The 23,744-nt window shown below is 49.2% G+C and overlaps 1 protein-coding gene across 2 annotated transcripts; it reads right to left on the minus strand.

The window, feature by feature from the left end:
• Window positions 1-327: 327 nt before the first annotated feature.
• On the minus strand, window positions 328-23,088 carry LOC139049590 (tetraspanin-33-like). Of its 2 annotated transcripts, none has more exons than XM_070525148.1 (3): window positions 22,182-23,076; window positions 15,912-16,111; window positions 328-749 (listed from the first exon to the last, which is right to left on the minus strand). In XM_070525148.1, exons 1-3 carry the CDS (start codon window positions 23,019-23,021, stop codon window positions 596-598), a joined length of 1,194 nt encoding a protein of 397 aa, XP_070381249.1. In that variant the 5' UTR covers window positions 23,022-23,076; the 3' UTR covers window positions 328-595. The 2 variants fall into 2 exon arrangements, with proteins under 2 accessions (XP_070381249.1, XP_070381248.1); XM_070525147.1 differs by lacking the exon at window positions 328-749 and adding an exon at window positions 4,965-5,325 and having other exon boundaries at window positions 22,182-23,088.
• Between the last annotated feature and the right edge of the window lie 656 nt (window positions 23,089-23,744).

Raw genomic sequence — 23,744 nt, forward strand, 5'->3', positions numbered from 1 at the left:
TCTCATCCCATCCAAGGTGCCCTCTAACTCCGTTTTTCAACTTTTGCGGGCTGGTACTGCTTCCCTGCTTGAAAAAGTCAATTCTGGTTCTTTTTTCCGGCCTTTGTGGTAAGGATACAACCGAATCGTAAAAAAATTCACCTGTGGATGTTTTTCGGCCTTTGTCCCTTTAAGCCAAAAACACGGAACCATAATACCGTCACCACAAAGTGGTGGCCGAGGAAAACATTTGAATTTTGCGGGAGCCTCGCTATAAGAGGAGTCGCCCCAAACGTATATGGTGCAGCCAACAAACTATCTCGTACCAATAAGAGACGGTGACACCTGTCGAATCGACTTCACGTTTACCGCATTGGCACAAGCTTGGAAACAGTGCCAAGTCTCACCGTTTAGCATAGTTTCAAGGAAGTGGCAATCTTCGGTCTGCACAAAAGAATGTTCTAAAAGAAAAGCAACCAAAATCAAGCATATAATAGTACAAGGTACGTCTTCGAGCAGTGCGAAATTCCCCAGTGATGCTATGCGTGCGTGAAATGGACGCATTCATGGGCCCAGACAATAAGAAGAAGCGGGGCCCGTCCTCCGTGGCGTGACGTCATTTCACGCCGAATGGCTTCCGGAAGCGCTGCCCGAAACGCTGCCAAAAGGTCCTCGGTAGTTGTTCCGCACGATCCTGGCACCGATGGCGGGCTTCACGCAGGCCGGATGTGTTACGGGCCACCATGACTTCTTGGTTTTCCTCCAGGTGCCTGCATTGAAAAATGCTTTCAAGCAGCGCACTTCCTGTGCTACAGGAGGAATATCTCTCCAGCAATTGAGGACACTTTGATGACGCGTAATTTTCGCAAACACAAGATGAAAACGATCAATCGGTGCCTTTCGCGTACATTCGGGCACAATATTCTTTGGACTGCGTTCACGCAGAAAACGCTGAACTTCGCCGCATTATGCTTTCTCAAACAGGAACTGTGCGGTGCACTATATGATTGTCGAGCGAGGCGCTTTAGTCGGCCGTTGTCAGTCAGAAGTTGCAAGGAAATTAGCGTTTCCTTTGTTGGCACAGTCTGGAAACTTTTGTCTAGTGTTACCGTAGCCAATTTCTCGCCTGATTTAGCGACGTTTCTTTCGGTTTAGCTACCGGCGACTTCTTTCTTTAGCGACATGAGAGAACAATTTGGCGTTTGTTTAGTGACTTTATACTAAAAAAGTTACTTCAAAGGTGGCTTTTTAGAAAACAACTTTACTATTCAAAAGCAACAAGCAGACGACTAAAATGCACTGTGTGGTGCGTGGGCTCTGTGAGCATGATGAAGCAGCGGCGGTTTCGCCTCACGGAGGCTGTACGTTGCGGGTAATTGCTCCGATAAAAACAGGCATCACAGTGCCGCTAGCTAAACGCCCATCTTCTTAGAGCGCACCTCTTAGGCGCCCGTTCCTGGGTCGTTGTTGGTGGTGGTAGAAACATTTTATTTCATTTCATTTCATTAATTGATACTGTGAATCCTATCAATGATTGTAGCAGGTAGGGCTGTATGTAACACATAAGAACATGGTATAAGGGGTTACAAACTAAACCTTATACAATAAAAAATTTGGGCATATAACGATTTGATTACGTGAATATACAAGAGAATAACTAGAACGAAGAAAATATGACAACAATAATTGCAGTTGCAGAAACAAGTTACAGGGTCAGTATTGAGGTAATAACAGTCACGCAACAATCAAGGTTACAATATTGCCAACAAGAAATGTATCTTCATTGCCGTAATTATAGTGAAGCACAAAGACCGTTAATATAACAAGGCAACAAGGAACAACGTAAATAATGAGAATAATTATTCCTGTAATGCGTATAATTGATCCGCAATCAGGGTACCAAACGTATCTAAGGGTGAGCTGTCAGTGATACCTGTGTTAAGATTATTCCATTCGCGTGTCGACCTTGGAAAAAAAATGAGTATTTGAAAACATCAGTGCGGAATGAAAATTCGCTCAATGTGTGTGTGAGTTTATGACGAGTTCATCTATTCGAGGACGTTGATATGTATTTCATAATAGGCAGTTTATGTTGATTGTGTATTAACTGATACATGATTTTTAGTCCGGCAAGCTTGGCTCTGTTATCCATGGTTAGAAGTTCTGCCCGTTTCAGTAATGCTGTTGGTGAGTCTGTGATGGAGTGTTTATTATATATGTATCTCAGCGCTTTTCGCTGTACCCCTTCAAGTTTTTTAATCTGCTTTTTAGTAAATGGGAACCAAACGGTGTTGGCGTACTCTAGAACCGGTCCTATAAGTGTTTTATATGCGAGTAACTTTGTTTCAGATGGTGCTAGTTTAAGGCGTCTGTTAGTGAAGAATAGCTGTCTTATTGCGGTTGATGTGATATTGTTAGATGTTAGTGTCACACCAAGGTACTTATGCTCATGAACAGATGCAAAAGAAATGTTGTTAAGGGTGTACTGGAAGGCTGATGTATGTTTTTTTTCTGGTTATAGATAATAGAACGGACTTTTTTAGATTGATATCCATCTGCCAGTCCTTGCACCACTGGGAAACTGCTGTTATGGCGTTACTTGGTCATCATGCCAGTTAATTTGCTGGAAGAGAATGCAGTCATCTGCAAAAAGTTTCATATTGCAAGAAGATAAGAGCGTTGCTTGCTGTGCGCCTGAGTAACATCCCCTAGTCCGGGACACCATGGGAGATGGCCGCTGCCCGGTCGCGCGCCACCAAGGAACGTTGAGCTTCTAAGGTAGAGCAGCCGAACAGGTACTCCTCTCAAACCACTCTAGTATGGATGGGGAAAGGGGATGAGAAGGAAAGTGGAGTGTCGAAGCACGAAGACACAATGTTAAAGGTGTTGGCAAGGACCTGAGAAGTTGGCCACGTGCCTGAGATTCCCGGCGTGAAGTGTTGGGCGACCGCTGGACTAAGGAAAGTATTTGTCTGCAGGCGGCGTAGTAGTCGTTCGTTCGCTTTCGCCAAACCGCGTGCCGGGTGAGGGTAGAGTCGACGCGAAGTGCGATAATAATTCAGAACATCATTGTAGTGTGTGAGGCTCGAGTTGCCAGGAGCCGACTCAGAACATGAAGGTGCAGCGGCCCGGAGGAAAGAAGCTCGGGCAGCGGTATTCGCCGCCTCCTTGCCGGGAAGACCTGTGTGGCCTCGGGTCCAGACTGTTCTGATGGAGTGAGGGTTGAAGCGCCAGGAGGCGGCCCGAAGGAGACTATCCGCCAGCGGGGTGATGGAACCCTGGATGTACCGAGAACAGGCTGAGCGCGAATCTGTCAAGATAGTGCGAGTGGTGGGATGGGAGGCAGCCAAAGCGATGACAACCTCCTATGCGTGAGTAACTGTGTCGGCTCTGAACGAGAGGCCATCGACGTGGTGACCCTCGCTGGTCACAGCGGCCGTAGTCACCTGAGGGGGAAGGGCCCGAGACGTTGAGCGTCTCCGTCCCTCGGCGTAACCGCGCGAACGCGCTCGTGCCACTGCTCGCGCGTTCGTCGTCGTCGTCCACAACTGGCTCCGACGTCGCTCATCATGCCAGCGTTCCCATACTGCCCCTACCTCCGCGAAGGCGCTGACGGCACTGGCCCCACTGGTAGTTGGTGCGCAGATTTCGGTCTCAAAATTCTTTGCCTCTATATATCGCGAAATGAAGATACGTATACAGCTGTGCTCAAATTTCGCATTAGGTAGTATTGTAATCGTCGAATACCTTTTGTTAACAAAAAAATTTAGAATCGCTTTTAATCCTACCGGTACTGCAGCTTCAGTATACAGGGTGTTTTTTTAGAACATACACATTTTTATAAAATATTATTGAGCGCAGAGATTGTGACGTTCTTGCAGACGAGTTCCTAAGCGAGGTGGTCACACTTTTCCGTTAATAACGTGAGCTTCAGAAGACTGATTAACAAAAATAATTTCATAACTTCTTTTATGAATGTCTTTAGGACACTTGGCCAAGCGGCGAATTTCGAGGCAGTGACATTTGCATGCGCGCCCATAATTTAAAGATCTTCAATATTGTAACCTAATGCGAGATATTCACCATCAAATTCCAAAGCTCAATGGAGGCAATATCGAGAATGAGTACGTCCCGCTACATGTCAGACGGCAGCATCCCGCAAAGAAGCGTGGGGGTGAAGTTTGAATGATCGTATGCCACGTGAAATCTCAACCCGACAGAAAGCCACGCACATGCTTTCCAGGCAAAGCGTGCCGTATCAGCAGCTGCCGCGACTGGCCCTAGACTTTCGGTTTCAAACGTCCTCACGCTTGTCGTCACGGGGCGTTTCGGTCTGATCTGATAACTGGGTCGCCGGTTCTTGCGCTCATGTTACGCTCGGTTTCGATATTGCCTGAATTTACCGTTGAGACTCGATGATAAATATTTCGAATGATAATAATGTGCGACTTAGAGTAAGAGAGAGATTTTAGAGAGAGACTTAGAGAGAGATTTTAGAGTAAATGAGGCTGCATTAAAATGTAACTGCCTTAGAATTGTCCATTTCAACAACTGCCCCTAAAGCACTAATAAAAAAGCTAATTAGTAAAATGTTGTTACGTATTCTTCCGAAGCTCACGTTGTGAGCGGCAATGTATGTCCACCTTGCCTAGGAAGTCTTCGGCAAGAACGCCACGTTGGCTACGCTTATAGCTTCCTTACAAAAAAGATCTCTATCGTCTAAAATGAAAACGCCCGGTTTATACGATCGAGTGGTAATGTTCGCAAGGGTAACATCACATTAAGTAAACAGAACATATTGCAGTTAAATTAAGGGGTAGGTCTTTAATGTAGATTACGAATAGTAAGACCGATGAAATGCAGAAAGGCGTTCGTATCGGAGAGGATGGGCTTGTCGACGGAAATATCGTTCATGTGAACACTGCAAGGAGCTTTAAGGTGGATCTGAGGACTGGCAGTGCACAAGTTGACTTATGGCCACGTGCCTGAGATTCCCGGCGTGAAGTGTTGGGCGACCGCTGGACTAAGGAAAGTATTTGTCTGCAGGCGGCGTAGTAGTCGTTCGTTCGCTTTCGCCAAACCGCGTGCCGGGTGAGGGTAGAGTCGACGCGAAGTGCGATAATAATTCAGAACATCATTGTAGTGTGTGAGGCTCGAGTTGCCAGGAGCCGACTCAGAACATGAAGGTGCAGCGGCCCGGAGGAAAGAAGCTCGGGCAGCGGTATTCGCCGCCTCCTTGCCGGGAAGACCTGTGTGGCCTCGGGTCCAGACTGTTCTGATGGAGTGAGGGTTGAAGCGCCAGGAGGCGGCCCGAAGGAGACTATCCGCCAGCGGGGTGATGGAACCCTGGATGTACCGAGAACAGGCTGAGCGCGAATCTGTCAAGATAGTGCGTGTCTTGTAATTGACCTAACGGCGTCGACAGCACGACCAAGCGCGTTCCTTGAACTAGCTCGGAACGATAGGAAATTCGAGTGAAGTGCGTCATTGTGATAGGAATATGCGATTAGCGGTGTACCTTTGAACCGTGCCAGATTTTTAACGTTACAATTTCAAGGTAAACGCAGAATTTTACATGCATCAATAGCTTTGCAAGCATTCTAGTAAAGTAAAAGCCATCTATACTCTCCTGGTAAACTGATGCTAGCGGACGCTAGACGAGCGTGAAGCGTTTCAGTAAAGGCATATTGCACCAGTTATGCTTCCTATATTTCACTTTTCATATTTAGTAATAACTCGGCAGTATAAGCGACAATTGGGACAGTTCTAAGCGGAAGTTTAGTGATACGCCGAAGAAACAGATAGCAACACTGCTCTTGTCCCATATTGTACATTTACACAGCGAATGTGAACAATCGATGAAGCGCAAGAACGTTGTTCGTGGCGCTTCGTTGTATCAAACTGGCTGTCAGCACATGCTTATTAATGATACGAACTGCGCTACATGGTGGTATACAAGGGACGGGAAACTGCTCAATTGGAATGGTTGGATTGGCACATCCAAATAAAGTGTAGATTGAACAACTCGACTCAGGTCATCGTGTTTTTTTTGTCTTTGCACTCTGTCGCACAGATAAATCTGTTTTAATACAGAAGATGCGAACATTTTCACGAAAACTTTGCCGTATTCAGTTGGAGACGAGCCTTTGCTAGACACGCGACACCTTGGTCTAGACGTTGTAGGTGCTGCGAGAAACTCGACGGAAATATGACAATGTCGTGCGAGTAACAAAGGCCGGTCTTCCATTTTAGGCCGCGGAGTACTGTATATATTTATCGTACGTTGAAACGTAGCTGGTGCACAACACAGACCAAAAGGCATCGCGTTAAACTCCTTCAGGTGTAGCAAACTCAGTCTTTGTCAGGCTCATGCATCGGGGTCTGAGAATATTCGGAGGGCAAGTCGAGGAGGAGGAGGAGGGGGAATGAATGTTTATTGTAAGAAACAGCGAGAAAGTGTCCTTTCTTCGCCCTAGGTGGGCGGCTCTCTTAGTCCAGAAAGCCGTTGGCTAATGCTGCAGCCCGGGCCCGGTCCACCAGACTTCGCTGATCTTCCAGGCTCTGTGCCTTTAACATTGCCTCCCACGTTTCTTCGATCGCTTGTAGCGGTTCTGAGGCATCATCTTCACTGTTTTTCTCGTGGTGCGGGCACACCAACACCATGTGTGGGAGCGTGTCTGGTACGTCACAATACCGGCATAGGTCTGAGAATTTGGTGGGGTGCATTCGGCGCAGGATAGTTCCATGTACATACGTATTTGTTTGTAGTCTGCGGAGGGCGGTGGCTTCTTCCTTGCTTAATTTTGGATGAGGTGGAGGATATTGTCTTCTTTCCAGTCCGTAATGTTGCAATATTACGGCGTAGTTGATGGGAATGTCCTCCACCCTCGTCGCTTTCCGGAGACCGTGCGGCAGGAAATCCCGGCTGGTATGCTCTCGGGCAATAGCATGTGCTGCTTCGTTTCCTACCAGGTGTTCGTGGCCTGGGGTCCATGCGACGTAGGTGTCGGGTAGTTCTTGGCGTCTTGTTATTTCTTTTATAATCTTCACTGTAATCTTCACTTCAAAATTCGCCCTTTTCGTAGGTTTCCACATGCCGTTTGCGAGTCGCTCAAGATGATTGCTGTGTCTTTGCATGTGGCGATGCCGAGGACGATGGCCACTTCCTCCCCCGTTTCTGTATTTCTGGCCGGTATGGTGGCAGCGATTAGCTCCTTCCCTTGATTGTTGGTCACGGTAATTGCGTATGCTCTTCTACATGGGTATTTTGCCGCATCTGTATATCTCGTGTTCGGGTTCTTTGAGTATTTCTTGCTCAGCGCTCTCGCTCTTGCTTGTCTTCTGTCTTTGTGGTATGCTGCATGCATGTGGCGAGGTATTGGAGCGACTGAGATAGAGTCACGAAGAAGTGGCGGCAATCGGGCTTTCGCGTCTGAGTCTGCTATGAAGTTTTCGCTGTATGCGAGCTTGCGAAGTACTGCTCTGCCTGTTTGAGTCAGCTTAAGGCGTTCCAGCTGGCTGGCTCTGTGCGCTTAGCTCATTTCTTCCCAGGTGTTATGGAGGCCAAGTTTGAGGAGTGTCGTGGTTGAGGTCGTACTGGGGAGTCCTAGTGCGCTCTTGATTGCTTTTCTGATGATGATGTTGAGTTTTTCAATTTCAGCTTTCTTGAGGAGTAGATACGGGGTGCCATATGTGATCCGGCTTATAAGGAGTGCTTGGATTAATTGGACGGTTTCTTGCTCTTTAAGTCCTCTTCTATGGGTGGTTATACGCCGAATGAAATGGGTTACTTGAGTTAGGGTCTTTTGAAGCTTCGGAAGTGTAGCTGCCCCAGAACCATCTTTATGTATTGTGAGGCCAAGGACGCGGAGGGAGCCAACTTGAGGGATATCGATTCCATTGAGTCTGACGTTGGGATCTGGAGTGACGTAGCCTGGTGGTCTTCCCCGGGTCCTTGCCTTGAGTATAAGTAGCTCCGATTTTTCGGGGGCGCACTGGAGACCGCATTTTGAGAGGCACTGCTCTATCTGATCGATTGCCTCTTGGAGGGTAGTTTGGTGTTGGCCGGTTGTGGACGCTTTTGTCCATAACGTTATATCGTCGGCATATATTGCATGGCTTAAATCTTCGATGCCATCGAGTTGTTGTGGGAGCTTAATCATTGCGAGATTGAACAGCAAAGGTGAAATGACTGACCCTTGTGGAGTTCCTTTGTTGGGCATTTCGAACTTGTCGCTTTGGATGTTGCCTATACCCACCGTAGCCGTGCGATAATTGAGAAAGTCGTGTACGTATTGGTAGGTCCGGATTCCGCAGTTTGTATCTTGGAGATTTCGGAGGATTGCTTCATGCTTCACATTATCGAAGGCTCATTTTACGTCTATTGTCAAAATAGAGAACTTTTTGTGGCGTTCTAGTTGGTCCAAGAGGTCTTCCTTGAGCTGAAGTAGTATATCTTTTCTGAGAGGAGCTGTCGGAAGCCAAACATTGTGTCGGGCATGAGTCCTGAGTCTTCGAGATATGTGGTGAGGCGATCGTGAACCATGTGTTCGAGCAGCTTTCCAGCGCAGGAAGTAAGGGAGATGGGCCTTAGGTTGCTGATTTGTAGTGGCTTGTTGTGTTTTGGGATCATAATTACTTTTGCGTGCTTCCATTCTGCTGGGAGCACACCTTTTTCCCAGCAGTTATTCAGGTCGAGGCATGAAAAATACTCGGTACCTTGTAAGGTATCCAAAGCGTCGTCGATACGAGACATTGAATAAATCTCCTTACGGGTAATTTTGTTTAGCGCTCTGTAATTGATGAAAAAGCGCACCGAACCATCCTTTCTTTAACAACAAGTACAGCAGGAGAAGGCCAAGGGCTTGCTGGTCGCTTTATAATGTTGTGTGTGATTGTGTCGTTCACTTGTTCTATAACGACTCGTTCCAAAGATGAAACACGGCGCAAGCGATGACGAATGATGCGAGAACTGTGTTTCAATCCTATGAGTAACAGGGGTCTCACTCAAGGGTCGCGAAGAAACTTCAAAACAAACTTCGTGCTGTATTATAACGGTGAGGAGGGCATTGTCCTGGCCCAAACTGAGATTTGCACTCAAGGTGGCCTTCTAGTAGCACCAGAATCGTTTCTGAATAGCATAAGAGTGGCCTTCTGGAGGCATACAACACGTGAAGAACGAGGCAGGCGAAGCAGTGACGACACATACTAGCGCAACGTCGGCGAGGTTGGCTACAGTAGACTCTTCCGGCAATAGTTGTGGCTGAGGCGTCGTGTTACAGGTGGTCAGGTTGGCCTAGCCGCGTGAGAACCGGACCAACCAAGAGGCGATGGCGAGTGCCCGAGAAATGCAGCACTGAGAAGGTATATAACCAATGCGCCTCCATTGACAATGTCTCTTGACTCGATGGTGAGAATTCGTTCTTTGTCTGTGCGATAATACAATCCGCGGATGCAATGAGGTGGGGACACGGGAAATTGAAAATGGCACTAGTCTTGGTATCGCTGATGTAAATCCTTGGGTCACCGCACGAAAGAAGAGCAGAGGTCGCGGAAAGTCCCATCCTAATATCACAGGATGAGCGCACGTCGAAAGCGCTGCAAATTGTACATGACGACGATCACCGTCTATCAGGACGCAAGCTGTGCACTGTCCGGTAGGACAAATGGCACCGCACAGAACCGAACCAACATTCGGCGTTGGCACTTTTCCCAGACAGAAGCGCAGTTCGCGATGAATAACAGTAAAAGTGGCTCCAGTATCTACAAGGGCGTAGACAGAAACGCCTTCCACACAGACCGAGAGTAAATTGGTAGGGCGAGGAGGAGGAATTGTGACAGTACGATTTGATGCAGCTTCTACACCAAAAAAACTGCACCCTCTAGTTTTCCGAAGGGGTGTCCACAACATGGGAAGCAGCACGCAAGGGTTATGAGGAACGGTGGTAAGGTGAAGGAGAGCGGAGCCGGAGCGAGCGGGAAGCTCGAGGCATGTCCAGCAGGGAAGGTGAGCGAGAGCGACCAGACGAGGCTTTGTGCGGTCCGAGAACGTATGAATAGAACTTAGGTGACCTGTCTCGCTCAAAGCTAGCGTAGCTTCGCCTATTATCTTGCTGCCGTCCGTGAACGTAGGAGTCCAACCTAGGTGTGCTGTCTCGCTCAAAGGTAGCGTAGAATCTTGCTGACGACGGCGGCCGTAGCGAGAAATATGCCCAGGAATACCGCTGTGGAAGCAAACAGGGCCCGACGAGCGCCAATGAGAATAGTCCTGTTGCGCAGGAGTATTCGCTTCCATCGAAGCCAGGTGGTCGCAGTAAGCATATAAGTAGAGAATGAATTGTTGAGGTAGGTCGGGAGGCAATGTTCGCATAACTGGGTGTGCGAAATGGTCCGGTGGATTTGTTAAGTTCGGCGCTTGTCATCGACACCAGTTCGTCCATGATGATGTCACGCAGTCCTGAAGGAGCGTGGCTAACGGTTGCAAGCGTCGCAGGTACAGAAAGATGTCCCTGAAATTCCACCCTGACAAAGGTACGTATCAGCGCTCGGAACTCGGCGTCACCGTGGAAACGAGTGTCGCAAGAAGCAGGTGGAAGGGGAATGGACTGGAGCGTGTCAAGACGTCGGCATGCGGTGATAATACCACGAATGCTGTTTGGGCTCTGAATGACGAGAGCACTGAGGGAGAGTGAGTTGATGCCCTTACGCACGTGGCGAACGCGGTCAGCTTCCGCCATGTCACTCTGCGCGCGGCAGCAGAAAGCGAGGACGTCCTCAGTTGTAGGATGTATAGCATTCGTCCTGTACTTGTATGCGCGTTGCCAGCTTCTGTTTTGCGACCTCGGAGCGTCTTGAAGACATACCGAATATCTGGCGGAATCGGTGGGTCAATGTTGACCAGTCCGAAAAGTCACATTTGTGGTTAAAAGAAGCAGGTCTTGGCAACTTCGGTGAGGTAAAAACAACATAGCGTAGTTTGCGCGTAGCGTCGCAGTGGTTGACGTCACGTGTTCTGTTGTAGTGCTCGAGCCAATCTTTCCCGTCGTCACCGCAGAGTTCGGCAAAAACGGGAGGGTCTTGTTATTTGGCGTTCACAGTCCAGGTAGGCCTAGCTGTTTGAGCAGAGGTGGTCGTAGTACAAGTGGATGGGCTCTTTTGTGCGATCACTGCGTTTGGCGAGAGCAAATGACGACCCTATCGGAGCTCCAGGGGTATCGGAAGAGCTAGAGGACGTGGGAATCGAAGCAGCCTACACAACTTGTGAGACGTCGACCGATGCGATGCTTTACTTTCAGAGCAGCCGCCCTAGAGAGCCGAAGCACCAGACGAGCCGAAAGATGATGATGAATAGTAGGTCGTATGTACAGAGGACGACAACTACATGCGCGAATAGCGCTTATGATATATATATATATATATATATATATATATATTGTCGCAGCACTGCAGGACCTATGCTGAACGTACGGAGAGCAGCAACTTGCCACCGCAACCGACAAGTCTGGGACGCCGACAAGACGCACCACAACGACTTGTTCCGCGGGCTCTTCCCTCCTACAACCAGCCTGAGAGTACGTTTCCACCCATGACGCCCATGTCACCGGTGTCACCCGCGACAAGCCGCGGCTCCCGCATTTGCTACAGCTGCGGTGTGCCTGGACACATTGCTAGGTATTGCCACCGCTGCCAGCAGCATGCTCCACGGTTTAACTCCTACACACCCCGCGTGCCCGCTGACGAGCCCTGGCCGTATCCCAGTTCCTTCCAGTGGCTGCAGCAGGGACGCGCGAACCGCAGTGACTCCCCCGTTTCCGATCGCAGCCTCACACCACCACCGACACGACAACGACGCTCTCCCTCACTTCGTCGTCGCTCGTTATCACCGCCGCCGCTGGGAAACTAGCTGGTGCGACCGACGGGGGTGAGGCCGCAATATGTTCATCTTCATCAAGACCCCCTTGTGTAAAATTGTTTAAAAACAAAGTGTGCGTTTTAGTTGACAATGTGAGTGCTTTTGCTTCAGTTGACACCGGGGCGGCAGTTTCTGTTATGAGCCTGTCCTTCAAAAATCGTCTTGGACGAAAAGCTATGTTTTCTTGGGATCGGAACGCTACCTTTCGTGGAGCTGGCGGGGAAATGTTACGCCCACTTGGGTTTTGTTCTGTTTCAGTTACGATAGGGGACCAGACATTTCGAAGTGAATTTACTGTGCTTGAACGTACAACGCATGACATTATTTTAGGAATTGATTTCTTGCGTGAGTGGGGGGCAACTTTGGATTGTGGAAGTGGCGCGATTTCTCTTCGCCGCGACGGGCGAACTTCAATGACAGATAGCACCACTGATGCCGCCGACGTTCTCTCCGTGTCACAAATTGTGTGTTTGCGCCCTCAGACTGCAATGTTTGTACCTGTGAATACCTCTCGCCCTCGTACAGGTTCTTGTTGTGGTTTAGCCGAGCCCGATTATTACAATGCGCTCAAGAAAAATGCGATAGTACCTCGCTCCCTCGTTGTCACCACTGATGGTTGTACTCGTTTGTGGACAGTGAACGTTTCAACCCAACCCATAACATTGCCGCTAGGACTTAAACTGGCAAGTTTTGATGAACAAGCCATTGTCAGCGTCGGAACGGTCGAAATGTCTACCGAAAAAAAAATACAACCCCGATTCCAACCATGATAATTCTGCTGACGTTAAGCGCTTGATTAACAAGTCGCTGTCTTCTAGTGAGCAGTGTCTGCTGGAAGCTGTGCTCACTCGCTACGCCACAGTGTTTGATTTTGCTCAAGGCCAACGAGCGTCCCATACACCACCGGCGCCTCGTATGCAACACCGCATCTATACAGGGCAAGTAACGCCAATTCGTCAGAAGCCCTACCGCGTTTCATCGCCGAGTCATCGCCGAGCCATCGCCGAGCAGGTCGAAGAAATGTTACAGAAAGGAGTGATCCAGGAATAATGTAGCCCTTGGGCTGCTCCTGTGATCCTAGTGAAGAAAAAAGACAACTCATGGAGATTCTGTGTGGACTATCGCCACCTAAACACCGCCACAAAGAAAGACGTGTACCCCCTACCACGAATAGATGACGCCGTCGACTGCCTCCACTCTGCGTCGTATTTCTCTTCTGTTGATTTACGGTCAGGATATTGGCAAATTCCCATGCACCTCTCAGACAAGGAGAAGACTGCCTTCGTGACACCTGACGGTCTCTTTGAGTTCAACGTTATGCCCTTTGGCTTATGCAACGCTCCAGCGACATTCGAGCGATTTATGGATACCGTGCTCCGCGGACTCAAATGGGAAATTTGCATGTGCTATTTAGACAACGTCATTATCTACGGCCGGACATTTCACGAGCACAATCAGCGCCTGTCGATCGTTCTTGACTGCATCCAGCAAGCTGGCCTTATTTTAAACTCGAAGAAATGTCATTTCGGTGAGCGTCAAGCCCTCGTACTAGGCTTTCTGGTCGCCAAAGACGGCATACGACCAGACCATGAAAAGATAGCAGCGGTTCGCGACTTCCAACAGCCACAAACGGTGAAAGATCTGCGAAGCTTTTTGGGCCTTTGCTCATATTTCCGGCGCTTTATCCAGAATATCGCACAGCTTACCTCTCCCCTCACTTCTCTCCTTCACAAAAACACCCCATACTTGTGGACTGCTCACTGCGAGTCGGCGTTTCAACAGCTGAAATTTTTGCTAACTTCTGGACCGGTACTGCGGCATTTTGATCCGGAGGCGTCAACTGAGCTACACACTGACGCCAGCGGTGCGGGTGTTGGCGCTGTGCTTGTTCAGCTCTGCGATGGCCGTGAGCATGTCATTGCCTACGCTAGTCGGACACTTACAAAAGCGGAGACAAACTACACCGTTACTGAACTCGAGTGCCTAGCAGTCGTATTCGCCATTCAGAAGTTCCGTCCGTATCTACATGGCCGCCCCTTCACGATAGTGACTGACCATCATTCACTCTGTTGGCTGGTTGGGCTGCGTGACCCGTCTGGTCGGTTGGCCCGCTGGGCTTTGCGCCTTCAAGAGTACAGCTTTTCCGTTAAATACAAGAGCGGACGCTGTCACATGGATGCTGATTGCCTATCCCGTCTCCCTTCGCCGCACACTAAAGCTGAGGATGATGACTTCGATGACTACCCAGTTTCCATCTCATCCGACTTTCCAGACCTGCGTACCTTCGAGAGCGAGCAGCGTTGCGACCCTGCCTTGAAATCCCTGCGGGCAGCTGTACGTGAGCCAGCAGGAACAACACCGTTTACTTTTCGTAATGATTCACTGTACAAAAAAAAAAGGATTACTTGGCTGGTGGTCTCCCATTGCTTCTAGTTGTGCCCGAAAACCTGCGCCCTGCTGTCCTTCGTTCCATGCATGACGATATCACGTCCGGGCACCTCGGCTTTGCACGCACACTACACCGACGTAGATATTTTTCTGGCCCAAGCTCTGGAAAACAACGAAACAGTATGTCGCCAGCTGTACTGTTTGCCAGCGCCACAAGCAAACGACGGCGGCCCCAGCTGGCTATTTACAACCAGTTAGGCCACCGACGTTACCGTTTGAAAAAGTAGGCATCGACTTGCGTGGCCCGCTCCCAAAGACGTCAGCTGGCTACCGCTGGATTATAGTATGCGTAGATTATCTTACTCGCTACACGGAAACGGCGGCACTTCCATCTGCCACTGCAGCAGATGTCTCTTCATTTTTGTTGCATAACGTCATACTCCGTCACGGCGCTCCCCGGGTTGTCATCAGTGACCGTGGACGGCAATTCACCGCCGACGTCGTTGAAGAACTTTTACGGCTTTGTGGTTCTGCATATCGTCATTCAACTCCTTACCACCCGCAAACCAATGGCCTCACGGAGGGGACGAATCGAACCCTTACCAACATGTTATCAATGTATGTCGCTGCTGACCACAAGAATTGGGACGCCGTCTTAGCTTTTGTAACATACGCGTACAATAGTGCCCAGCACGAAGTTATTGGATATGCGCCGTTCTTTCTGCTCTACGCACGCGATCCCCAGAGCTTTCTGGACACTATTCTATCGTTATCGTGCCATGAAGATCCTTCCATCGCCCAAACTCTGTGTCGTGCTGGGGAAGCACGTCGACTGGCGCATCTTAGGACGTTGTCCTCACAAGGCCACAGCAAGATTCGCTATGATGCGCGGCATATCCCCGTCAGCTTTACTCCCGGTGATTATGCTTGGTTGTGGACACCTGCTCGCAAAGAGGGATTGTACCGTAAGTTTCTCGCCACTTACACCGGACCATTCGTTATACTCAGTCGCTTGAGCGATGTGAACTATGTCGTCGCTAAAGTGACGGCAAGTAATTGGCGTTCACGTGCGACGCAAATTGTTCACGTGGCCAGACTCAAGCAGTGCCATCACCGGTCCCTTTGAGTCGCTCAGCGAGCTTCGTCTGCCCCTGGGGAAAATGTCGCAGCACAGCGCGGCTGAGGCAGAGAAAGAAGTAGAGTGTGCGCGTGTGATCTCGCGGTACTCTGCACCGGCTGGGCCTGGCCTGTAGCTTCCATCTCGGACCTCGTTTCACCTTGTAAATAAACATCATTCGTAACAATATATATATATATATATTTATATATATATATATATATATATATATATATATATATATTCTTGAGCGATATTTGTGCATGTGCACACATGATGTTTCACTCTTACAAAAACCGTAGGGGTGACTAGCCCTTATAGCAAAACGAAGCTTCACGCCGATGAAACGTTTTCTATGCCGACAGAATAGGAGGAGACAAGCATCGTACCTGTAGGGTTGCGCGCGGTGTTTTTTATACCAGGGAACACGGAGCAGCCTGGCTTCGATACGCTCCTGAATTGCCGCGCTCGAGCGACGCCACCAAATGACGAACGCAGAACGCTGTGCGCACAGACCTGTAGTACACGTCGTAGATGGCGGACAGATCCTGCACTTGCTCTCGCGTGGCGACGGCCAGCGCCACTAAGAGGAGGGTGGCAAGGCACAGTGCCAGCAGCATCATGGCGGCTGGGAAGGCGTGGTCGCGCATCCGGCTGGACACGGCGTCGGCGCAGCTTCGCGTGTTCACGCGGGCCCAAGCCGCCTGGTCTGACACCTGCAACGCCGTCGGGCACGTGTGTGGAACATGTAAGTGTGCACTCGTTGACCCGTCGTAAGCAGCGCAAAAGAGGACGATAACAGGCAAGAAATAGCACAGCACGAACAATGTCTATGATCTGAAAGTGTCATCAGAAGCAAAGTGCTTATACACACAAACACACACACACACACACACACACACACACACACACACACACACACACACACACACACACACACACGCACACACACACACACACACACACACACACACACACACACACACACACACACACACACACACACACACATTATCAGCCTGGTTACGCCCACTGCAGGGCACAGGCCTCTCCCATACTTCACCAACAACCCCGGTCATGTACTAATTGTGGCCATGCCGTCCCTGCAAACTTCTTAATCTCATCTGCCCACCTAACTTTCAGCCGCCCCCTGCTACGCTTCCCTTCCCTTGGAATCCAGTCCGGAACCCTAAATGACCATCGGTTATCTTCCCTCCTCATTACGTTTCCTGCCCATGCCCATTTTTTTTCTTGATTTCAACTAAGATGTCATTAACTCGCGTTTGTTCCCTCACCCAATCATCTCTTTTCTTATCCTTTAACGTTACACCCATCATTCTTCTTTCCATAGCTTGTTGCGTCGTTCTCAATTTAAGCGGAACCCTTTTCGTAAGCCTCCAGGTTTCTGCCCCATACGTGCGTACTGGTAAGTCACAGCTATTATACACTTTTCTCTTGAGGGATAATGGCAACCTGCTGTTCATGATCTCAGAATGCCTGCCAAACGCACCCCGGCCCATTCTTATTCTTCTGATTATTTCCGTCTCATGATCCGGATCCGCCGTCACTACCTGCCATAAGTAGATGTATTCCGTTACCACTTCCAGTGCCTCGCTACCTATTGTAAATTGCTGTTCTCTTCCGACACTGTTAAACATTACTTTAGTTTTCTGCAGATTAATTTTTAGACCCACTCCCCTTCTTTGCGTCTCCAGGTCAGTGAGCATGCATTTCAATTGGTCCCCTGAGTTACTAAGCAAGGCAATGTTATCAGTGAATCCCAAGTTGCTAAGGTATTCTCCATTAACGTTTATCCCCAAGTCTTCCCAATCGAGGTCTCTGAATACCTCCTGTAAAGACGCTGTGAATAGCATTGGAGAGATCGTATCTCCCTGCCTGACGCCTTTCCTTATTGGGATTTTGTTGCTTTCTTTATAGAGGACTACGGTGGCTGTGGAGCCGCTGTAGATATCTTTCCGTATTTTACATACGGCTCGTCTACACCCTGATTCCATAATGCCTCCATGACTGCTGAGGTTTCGACAGAATCAAACGCTTTCTCATAATCAATGAAAGCTATATATAAGAGTTGGTTATATTTCGCACATTTCTCTATCACCTGATTGATAGTGTGAATATAGTCTATTGTTGAGTAGCCTTTACGGAATCCTGCCTGGTCCTTTGTGTGACAGAAGTCTAAGGTGTTCCTGATTCTATTTGCGATTACCTTAGTAAATTGTTTTTATGCAACGGACAGTAAGCTGATCGGTCTATAATTTTTCAAGTCTTTGGTGTCGCCTTTCTTATGGATTAGGATTATGTTTGCGTTTTTCCAAGATCCCGGTACGCTCGAGGTCATGAGGCATTGCGTATATAGGGTGGCCAGTTTCTCTAGAACAATCTGCCCACCATCCTTCAACAAATCTGCTGTTACCTGATCCTCCCCAGCTTCCTTCCCCCTTTGTTTATCTCCCAAGGCTTTCGTTACTTCTTCCGGCGTTACCTGTGGGATTTCGAATATCTCTAGACTATTTTCTCTTCCATTATTGTCTTGGTTGCCACTGGTACTGTATAAATCTCTATAGAACTCCTCAGCCACTTAAACAATCTCATCCATATTAGTAATGATATTGCCGGCTTTGTCTCTTAACGCATACATCTGATTCTTGCCAATTCCTAGTTTCTTCTTCACTGTTTTTAGGCTTCCTCCGTTCCTGAGAGCATGTTCAATTCTATCCTTATTATACTTCCTTATGTCAGCTGTCTTACGCTTGTTGATTAACTTCGAAAGTTCTGCCAGTTCTATTCTAGCTGTAGGGTTAGAGGCTTTCATACATTGGCGTTTCTAGATCAGATCTTTCATCTCCTGCGATAGTTTACTGGTATCCCGGCTAACGGAGTTACCTCCGACTTCCATTGCACACTCCTTAATGATGCCCACAAGATTGTCGTTCATTGCTTCAACACTAAGGTCCTCTTCCTGATTTAAAGCGGAATACCTGTTCTGTAGCTTGATCTGGAATTCCTCTATTTTCCCTCTTACCGCTAACTCGTTGATTGGCTTCTTATGTACCAGTTTCTTCTATTCTTTCCTCAGGTCTAGGCTAATTCGAGTTCTTACCATCCTGTGGTCACTGCAGCGCACCTTGCTGAGCACGCTCACATCTTGTATGGTGCCAGGGTTAGCGCAGAGTACGAGGTCTATTTCATTTCTAGTCTCGCCGTTCGGGCTCCTCCAAGTCCACTTTCGGCTATCCCGGTTGCGGAAGAAGGTGTTCATTATTCTCATATTGTTCCGTTCCGCAATCTCTACTAATAACTCTCCCCTGCTATTCCTAGTGCCTATGCCATATTCCTTCACTGCCTTGTCTCCAGCCTGCTTCCTGCTTACCTTGGCATTGAAGTCGCCCATCAGTATAGTGTGTTTAGTTTTCACTCTACCGATCGCTGATTCCACGTATTCATAGAAGCTTTCGACTTCCTGGTCATCATGACTGTATGCAGGGGCGTAGACCTGTACAACCTTGATTTTGTACCTGTTATTAGGTTTCACAAGACCTGCCACCCTCTCGTTAATGCTATGGAATTCCTGTATGTTACCAGCTATATTCTTATTAATCAGGAATCCGACTCCTAGTTCTCTTCTCTCCGCTAAGCCCCGGGAGCACAGGACGAGCCCGCTTTTTAGCACTGTATAAGCTTCTTTTGGCCTCCTAACTTCACTGAGCCCTATTATATCCCATTTACTGCCCTTTAATTCCTCCAATGGCACTGCTAGACTCGCCTCACTAGATAACGTTCTAGCGTTAAACGTTGCCAGGTTCATATTCCAATGGCGGCCTGTCCGGAGCCAGGGATGCATAGCACCCTCTGCTGCGTCGCAGGTCTGACCCCCGCCGTGGTCAGTTGCTTCGCAGCTGGACTGAGGGCCGGGGTTTGATTGTTGTGTACATATAGCAGGTTGTGGCCAAGTACTGCACCAGGGTGGCCAATCCTGCTCTGGTGAGGGTGTGCGTTACGGGTTCTGGTCACCCGGATCAGGCCACACTCCAGGCCTGTTTATGCAATTTTATCAACGCGCGGATTTCTTTATTTTTTTTAATCCGGTGGAAAATTGCCGGCAACGGGATTTGAACCACGGACCTCTTGCACGCGAGGCGGGTGTTCTACCTCTACGCCACCGCTTCACCCCTATATACCTATAGGGGTGCAGTGGGTGCAACATATGTAGACCTCTCTCTCTCTCTCTCTCTCTCTCTATATATATATATATATATATATATATATATATATATATATATATATATATATATATATATATTGTCGAAGCACTGCAGGACCTATGCTGAACGTACGGAGAGCAGCAACTTGCCACCGCAACCAACAAGTCTGGGACGCCGACAAGGCGCACCACAACGACTTGTTCCGCGGGCTCTTCCCTCCTACAACCAGCCTGAGAGTACGTTTCCACCCATGACGCCCATGTCACCGGTGCCACCCGCGACAAGCCGCGACTCCCGCATTTGCTTCAGCTGCGGTGTGCCTGGACACATTGCTAGGTAGTGCCACCGCCACCAGCAGCATGCTCCACGGTTTAACTCCTCCTCAAATCAATAAACGTTCGGCAGGTGTTACACTCATGTAACGCAAGAAGGTGAAAGGCTGCTGCACATGTCACATGCTGCACATGTCACATGTCACAAGCACATGCTACACCGCGTTGGGGGCTAGACTTCTTGGAAGATATAACGAGACGCAATGGGAAGTGTGCGTGTGGCACTAAGGCAACCTCCTCACTAAGGCGCAGTGGCGTACTTACGGGGCCGTCTTCGCGAGCCGCAGAAGCATGCAGTGCACCTCCATCGCTTGCCGCCGACAAGCGCCTCCATCGCTCAGACTGTAATGTCAATGCGCAGAGCGGGCCCGCTGGGTTTTCTGCGCAACAACACCTAGCGCGACAGCAATTACTAAATTTAATATGCGGCAGACACTAGAGGCTGCTTGCGCGCGGGGATGCGAAAGCATTACACCGATTCTAGATCGCGATACGCCATGAGCGCGCTCATCTTATATAGTGATTACGTGGCGCCACATCCTCTGCACCTTCCCCTGTGCCGCCCAATGGCGCACACACTAGTCGGCGAGATGGCTGCAACGTGACGTGTACAGTCACGCACGCACTAGGCACGCATTTAGAAAGCCAGAACCGTGGAGCAGCCGTGGCTTCAGGGACGCGTGCTGATCTCGCCGCCCCGCAGTGCCTGGTTGCATCCCCACCGAGGCCGAAATGCAACATGTTTTCAAAGCCACTAATTTACTTTGGTTACAAGAACCTCCCTGAGAAATGTGACGCCAATCCGAGTGTTTCTTGACGTGTTTTTACTCTTTCCAGCGTTGGCCATTCTTCGTCACGATGGAGTTTCGCCAAGGTCACCGCCGACGCAGGCACCAAATGTTTTTGCTATAAAAGTTGCTTAATTCCCCGCGAAGAAAAGTGCCATGAATAATAAACAAAATTGCTTTCCTTCTTTTATTGCGTTAGCATTTTTTGGGTACTTCACGCACTTTTGTGCAGCCATCTATCTACCCATTTTGTATATTTGTGTCTAACCGTTTTCCCGCTTAGCTTGGTCGCTGTGTACTCAATGGCCCAATGAGTAGCGTATCGAGCTGCTGTGGTGAGGTAACAGGGTTCGAAACTAACCCTTGGACCAACGTGGGTCAATGAGTATGCGGCAATGCGAACATACATACGTGCCGCTCTTTAACAAAGTTCGTTGACGCCGACATCGGTCAGTGTAGAAACGGGACAGGTTGGGTACTGCCGTAACGCGATAGCGTTAAGGGCCCCGTGTCACAGAAAACTCCGATGTCGGTGGCAACGTCGGTGGAGTTGTCTGTGAGCGAAAATTTCCGTATACATTTTGGTACAGTCTTGGTCAGTAGTTCGGGAGCCGCAGCAACCGTGCTTGGAGCAGCCACACTGCGCTATCGCAGCGCTGCCATCAACGGCGCTCGCAGACGCTCGCTGGTTGCGGGGATAAAAGAGAGCGAGAAGGAACACCGCTCTCGCTTTATCGCTGTCGCAGGCTCAGTCTTAGTCGCAGGCTTAATCGCACGACCGGGTTGTTCTGGCGAGATAAAGTCTCGGGTGTAAAACGAGACAGCAGTTGTAATGGGAACCTAACTCAGTGTTTCCCCAAATACAGAGCAAAGATCTTCAAGTCGATATCGCTGCATTATGATGTAGCTCTCCGATTTTTCGAGCTAAAGACATTTTATGCATAAAAGCCAAAAAGCCATTTTATGCATAAAAGACGTGTGCTGGGCGAGGCGGCACAACTGGTGCGGAAAAGTTTGGGATCGCTTCGTCGGGAGCACGAAAATATCGAGAAAACGCTCGTGGCGAAGCTCCACATCCCCAGACGAGACGTTTATTTGAGGTATCGCCAGCCGTTTGTGCGCAGGCGCGAATAAGAGCAGGCGCAAGAGAGAAAATCTGGGGGCTTTTGCTCCTTGAATGTGTGAGTCTGCCTAAGAACTACGGAGGAGGTTTCTTAGCGCGGGTTGAAGGCGTTAGTCCCTAGGCGTACTGTCAAATGCGCACGCACCCAGTGATCCCCCAAGAAATGCTATATTTGTCGACAGCTGCTCGCTTCTACAGCCAGAGCACCTGTTGCATAGTTTAGCTGGTGCCCAAGTGAAAGTCGATGGGAACTTGCTAGAAAGGACCAATAATATCGATAGCACCTCGAAATACAACGAGCACCATCGGTGCCACCTCACCTGCAGCACGTTTTGTCCGCACTTGACGTCCGGCGTCCGGATGGCGGACGTCTCATTTCTGCGGCAGCACGACGCCGGCACGTAGCATCGCTCGCGGCTCGGGTTGCTCAAGTTGCAGGCGAAATACGGGTTGTGGTTCCAGTCGCGGAACCCCTCGGACGAGATGCCGCAGCAGTGGTACTCCAGCTGCATCCAGTCGACGAATCCCTGCAGCTCGGTGCTGTCGCGGTACGCGGCGATCATGTCACGCGACACCGAGCGTTCGGCGTAGCTACGTGCCGCGGACGGCAGGAAGAACACAAGCACCGCGAATAGAACGAGAAGCGCGGCCAGTGTGGTCAGCAGGCGCACGTAAACGGTGAGCAGGGTGACGTTCTCGCGCAGGCCACCGAGGAAGCCGAACGAGGCGGTCACGAGCACCACACTGGACAGGAACAGCGCGGGAATCTCGGGGCGCTCGAAGAGCACCACGACAAAGTTCCGAGCCGGTGCGCCGGAAGGCGCGGAGGAGTGCGTCAGGAGCGTGTACAGGGAGCTCCAGAAGCCGAGCAGGCAGAGCAGCATGACCACCATGTTGACGAAGACTAGGGGCAGGCGGACGTAGCCTTTCACGTCCTCAACGACGGTGGAGGAGAGCGATTCAGCGTCGACGACTTTCTCGCCTGACACTTGGTCACCCGACAACGGTGCGTCGCCCATCTGCGACTCCTTAGAGGCGCCGGCTGACGGGCGAGGTCCGAGTTTCGCCATGTTTGTTTCTTCTTTGTCTTCAACTTCGGCTGCTTCCTCTCCGGTGAGCCGCCCAGGGATGGTGACGTCGACACTGCCAGGTTGCATCATATCACCAGAAGAAGGGCCATCTTGTCACTAATGACTGGCTCCCAGGGCAGCTATACCCTTTCTTATTGGCTGAAAATACTAACAAGGAAGAATTTTAATAATCCTACATAGCATCCCAGGTGTATCTGACATTGAGTGCTACAAAGGGTCCTGACTATGAGAAAGAAAAGAAATCCAATAGAAAGGTAAACACAGTTCGATGACTATATTGCTCGCAGACAAAAACACAGCCAAGCGATAAATAAATTGAAACTTTAGAAATTTTACTCATGGAGAGAGAGACACATAGAAATATTGTAAGAAGGTTTAATTGTGTTAGGGAAAAAACCGCTGGGGTGAGCTAACTGTAACTACTTTAGAAGAAAAAAAGCACTAACTAAACGCGATGTCTCAAGTTGTTCCTGTGCCTTACATTTATTTGGATAGTCTACTAAAGTTTATAGAAATGTGTCTACAAAGTGCGTAGACTTATTGTAGACTGCTTCTTGACTAGTTTATAAGCTGTCTATACACTTAGTGCCTTACACATTTTAGATTACTTTGCGAAATGTCTGTGTGTATATACTGCCTATAAGTTTCTACAGAAATGGTAATTCAAACTTTCAGTAGACTACTGCCCGTAAAATGTCTATAGGCTGGTTATATATTATTTCTATAGACCATGGAATGTTTCTGCTTTATAGATTGTTTATAGAGGTACGACTTTACACTTGTGTAGCCTGT

Source organism: Dermacentor albipictus, chromosome 9 (genome assembly GCF_038994185.2).
Source record: "Dermacentor albipictus isolate Rhodes 1998 colony chromosome 9, USDA_Dalb.pri_finalv2, whole genome shotgun sequence".
Classification (NCBI taxonomy): Eukaryota; Metazoa; Arthropoda; class Arachnida; order Ixodida; family Ixodidae; genus Dermacentor; species Dermacentor albipictus.

Excerpts from the sequence above, each read along its gene's own strand:
- LOC139049590 (XM_070525147.1), bottom strand. The coding sequence starts at position 23,021 with ATGATGCAACCTGGCAGTGTCGACGTCACCATCCCTGGGCGGCTCACC. Across the intron at positions 16,112-22,181 it reads GCGGACAAAACGTGCTGCAG|GTGTCAGACCAGGCGGCTTG; the intron begins GTGAGGTGGCAC and ends ACGGCGTTGCAG. Across the intron at positions 5,326-15,911 it reads ATCTACGACGTGTACTACAG|GGTTCCATCACCCCGCTGGC; the intron begins GTCTGTGCGCAC and ends CGGTACATCCAG.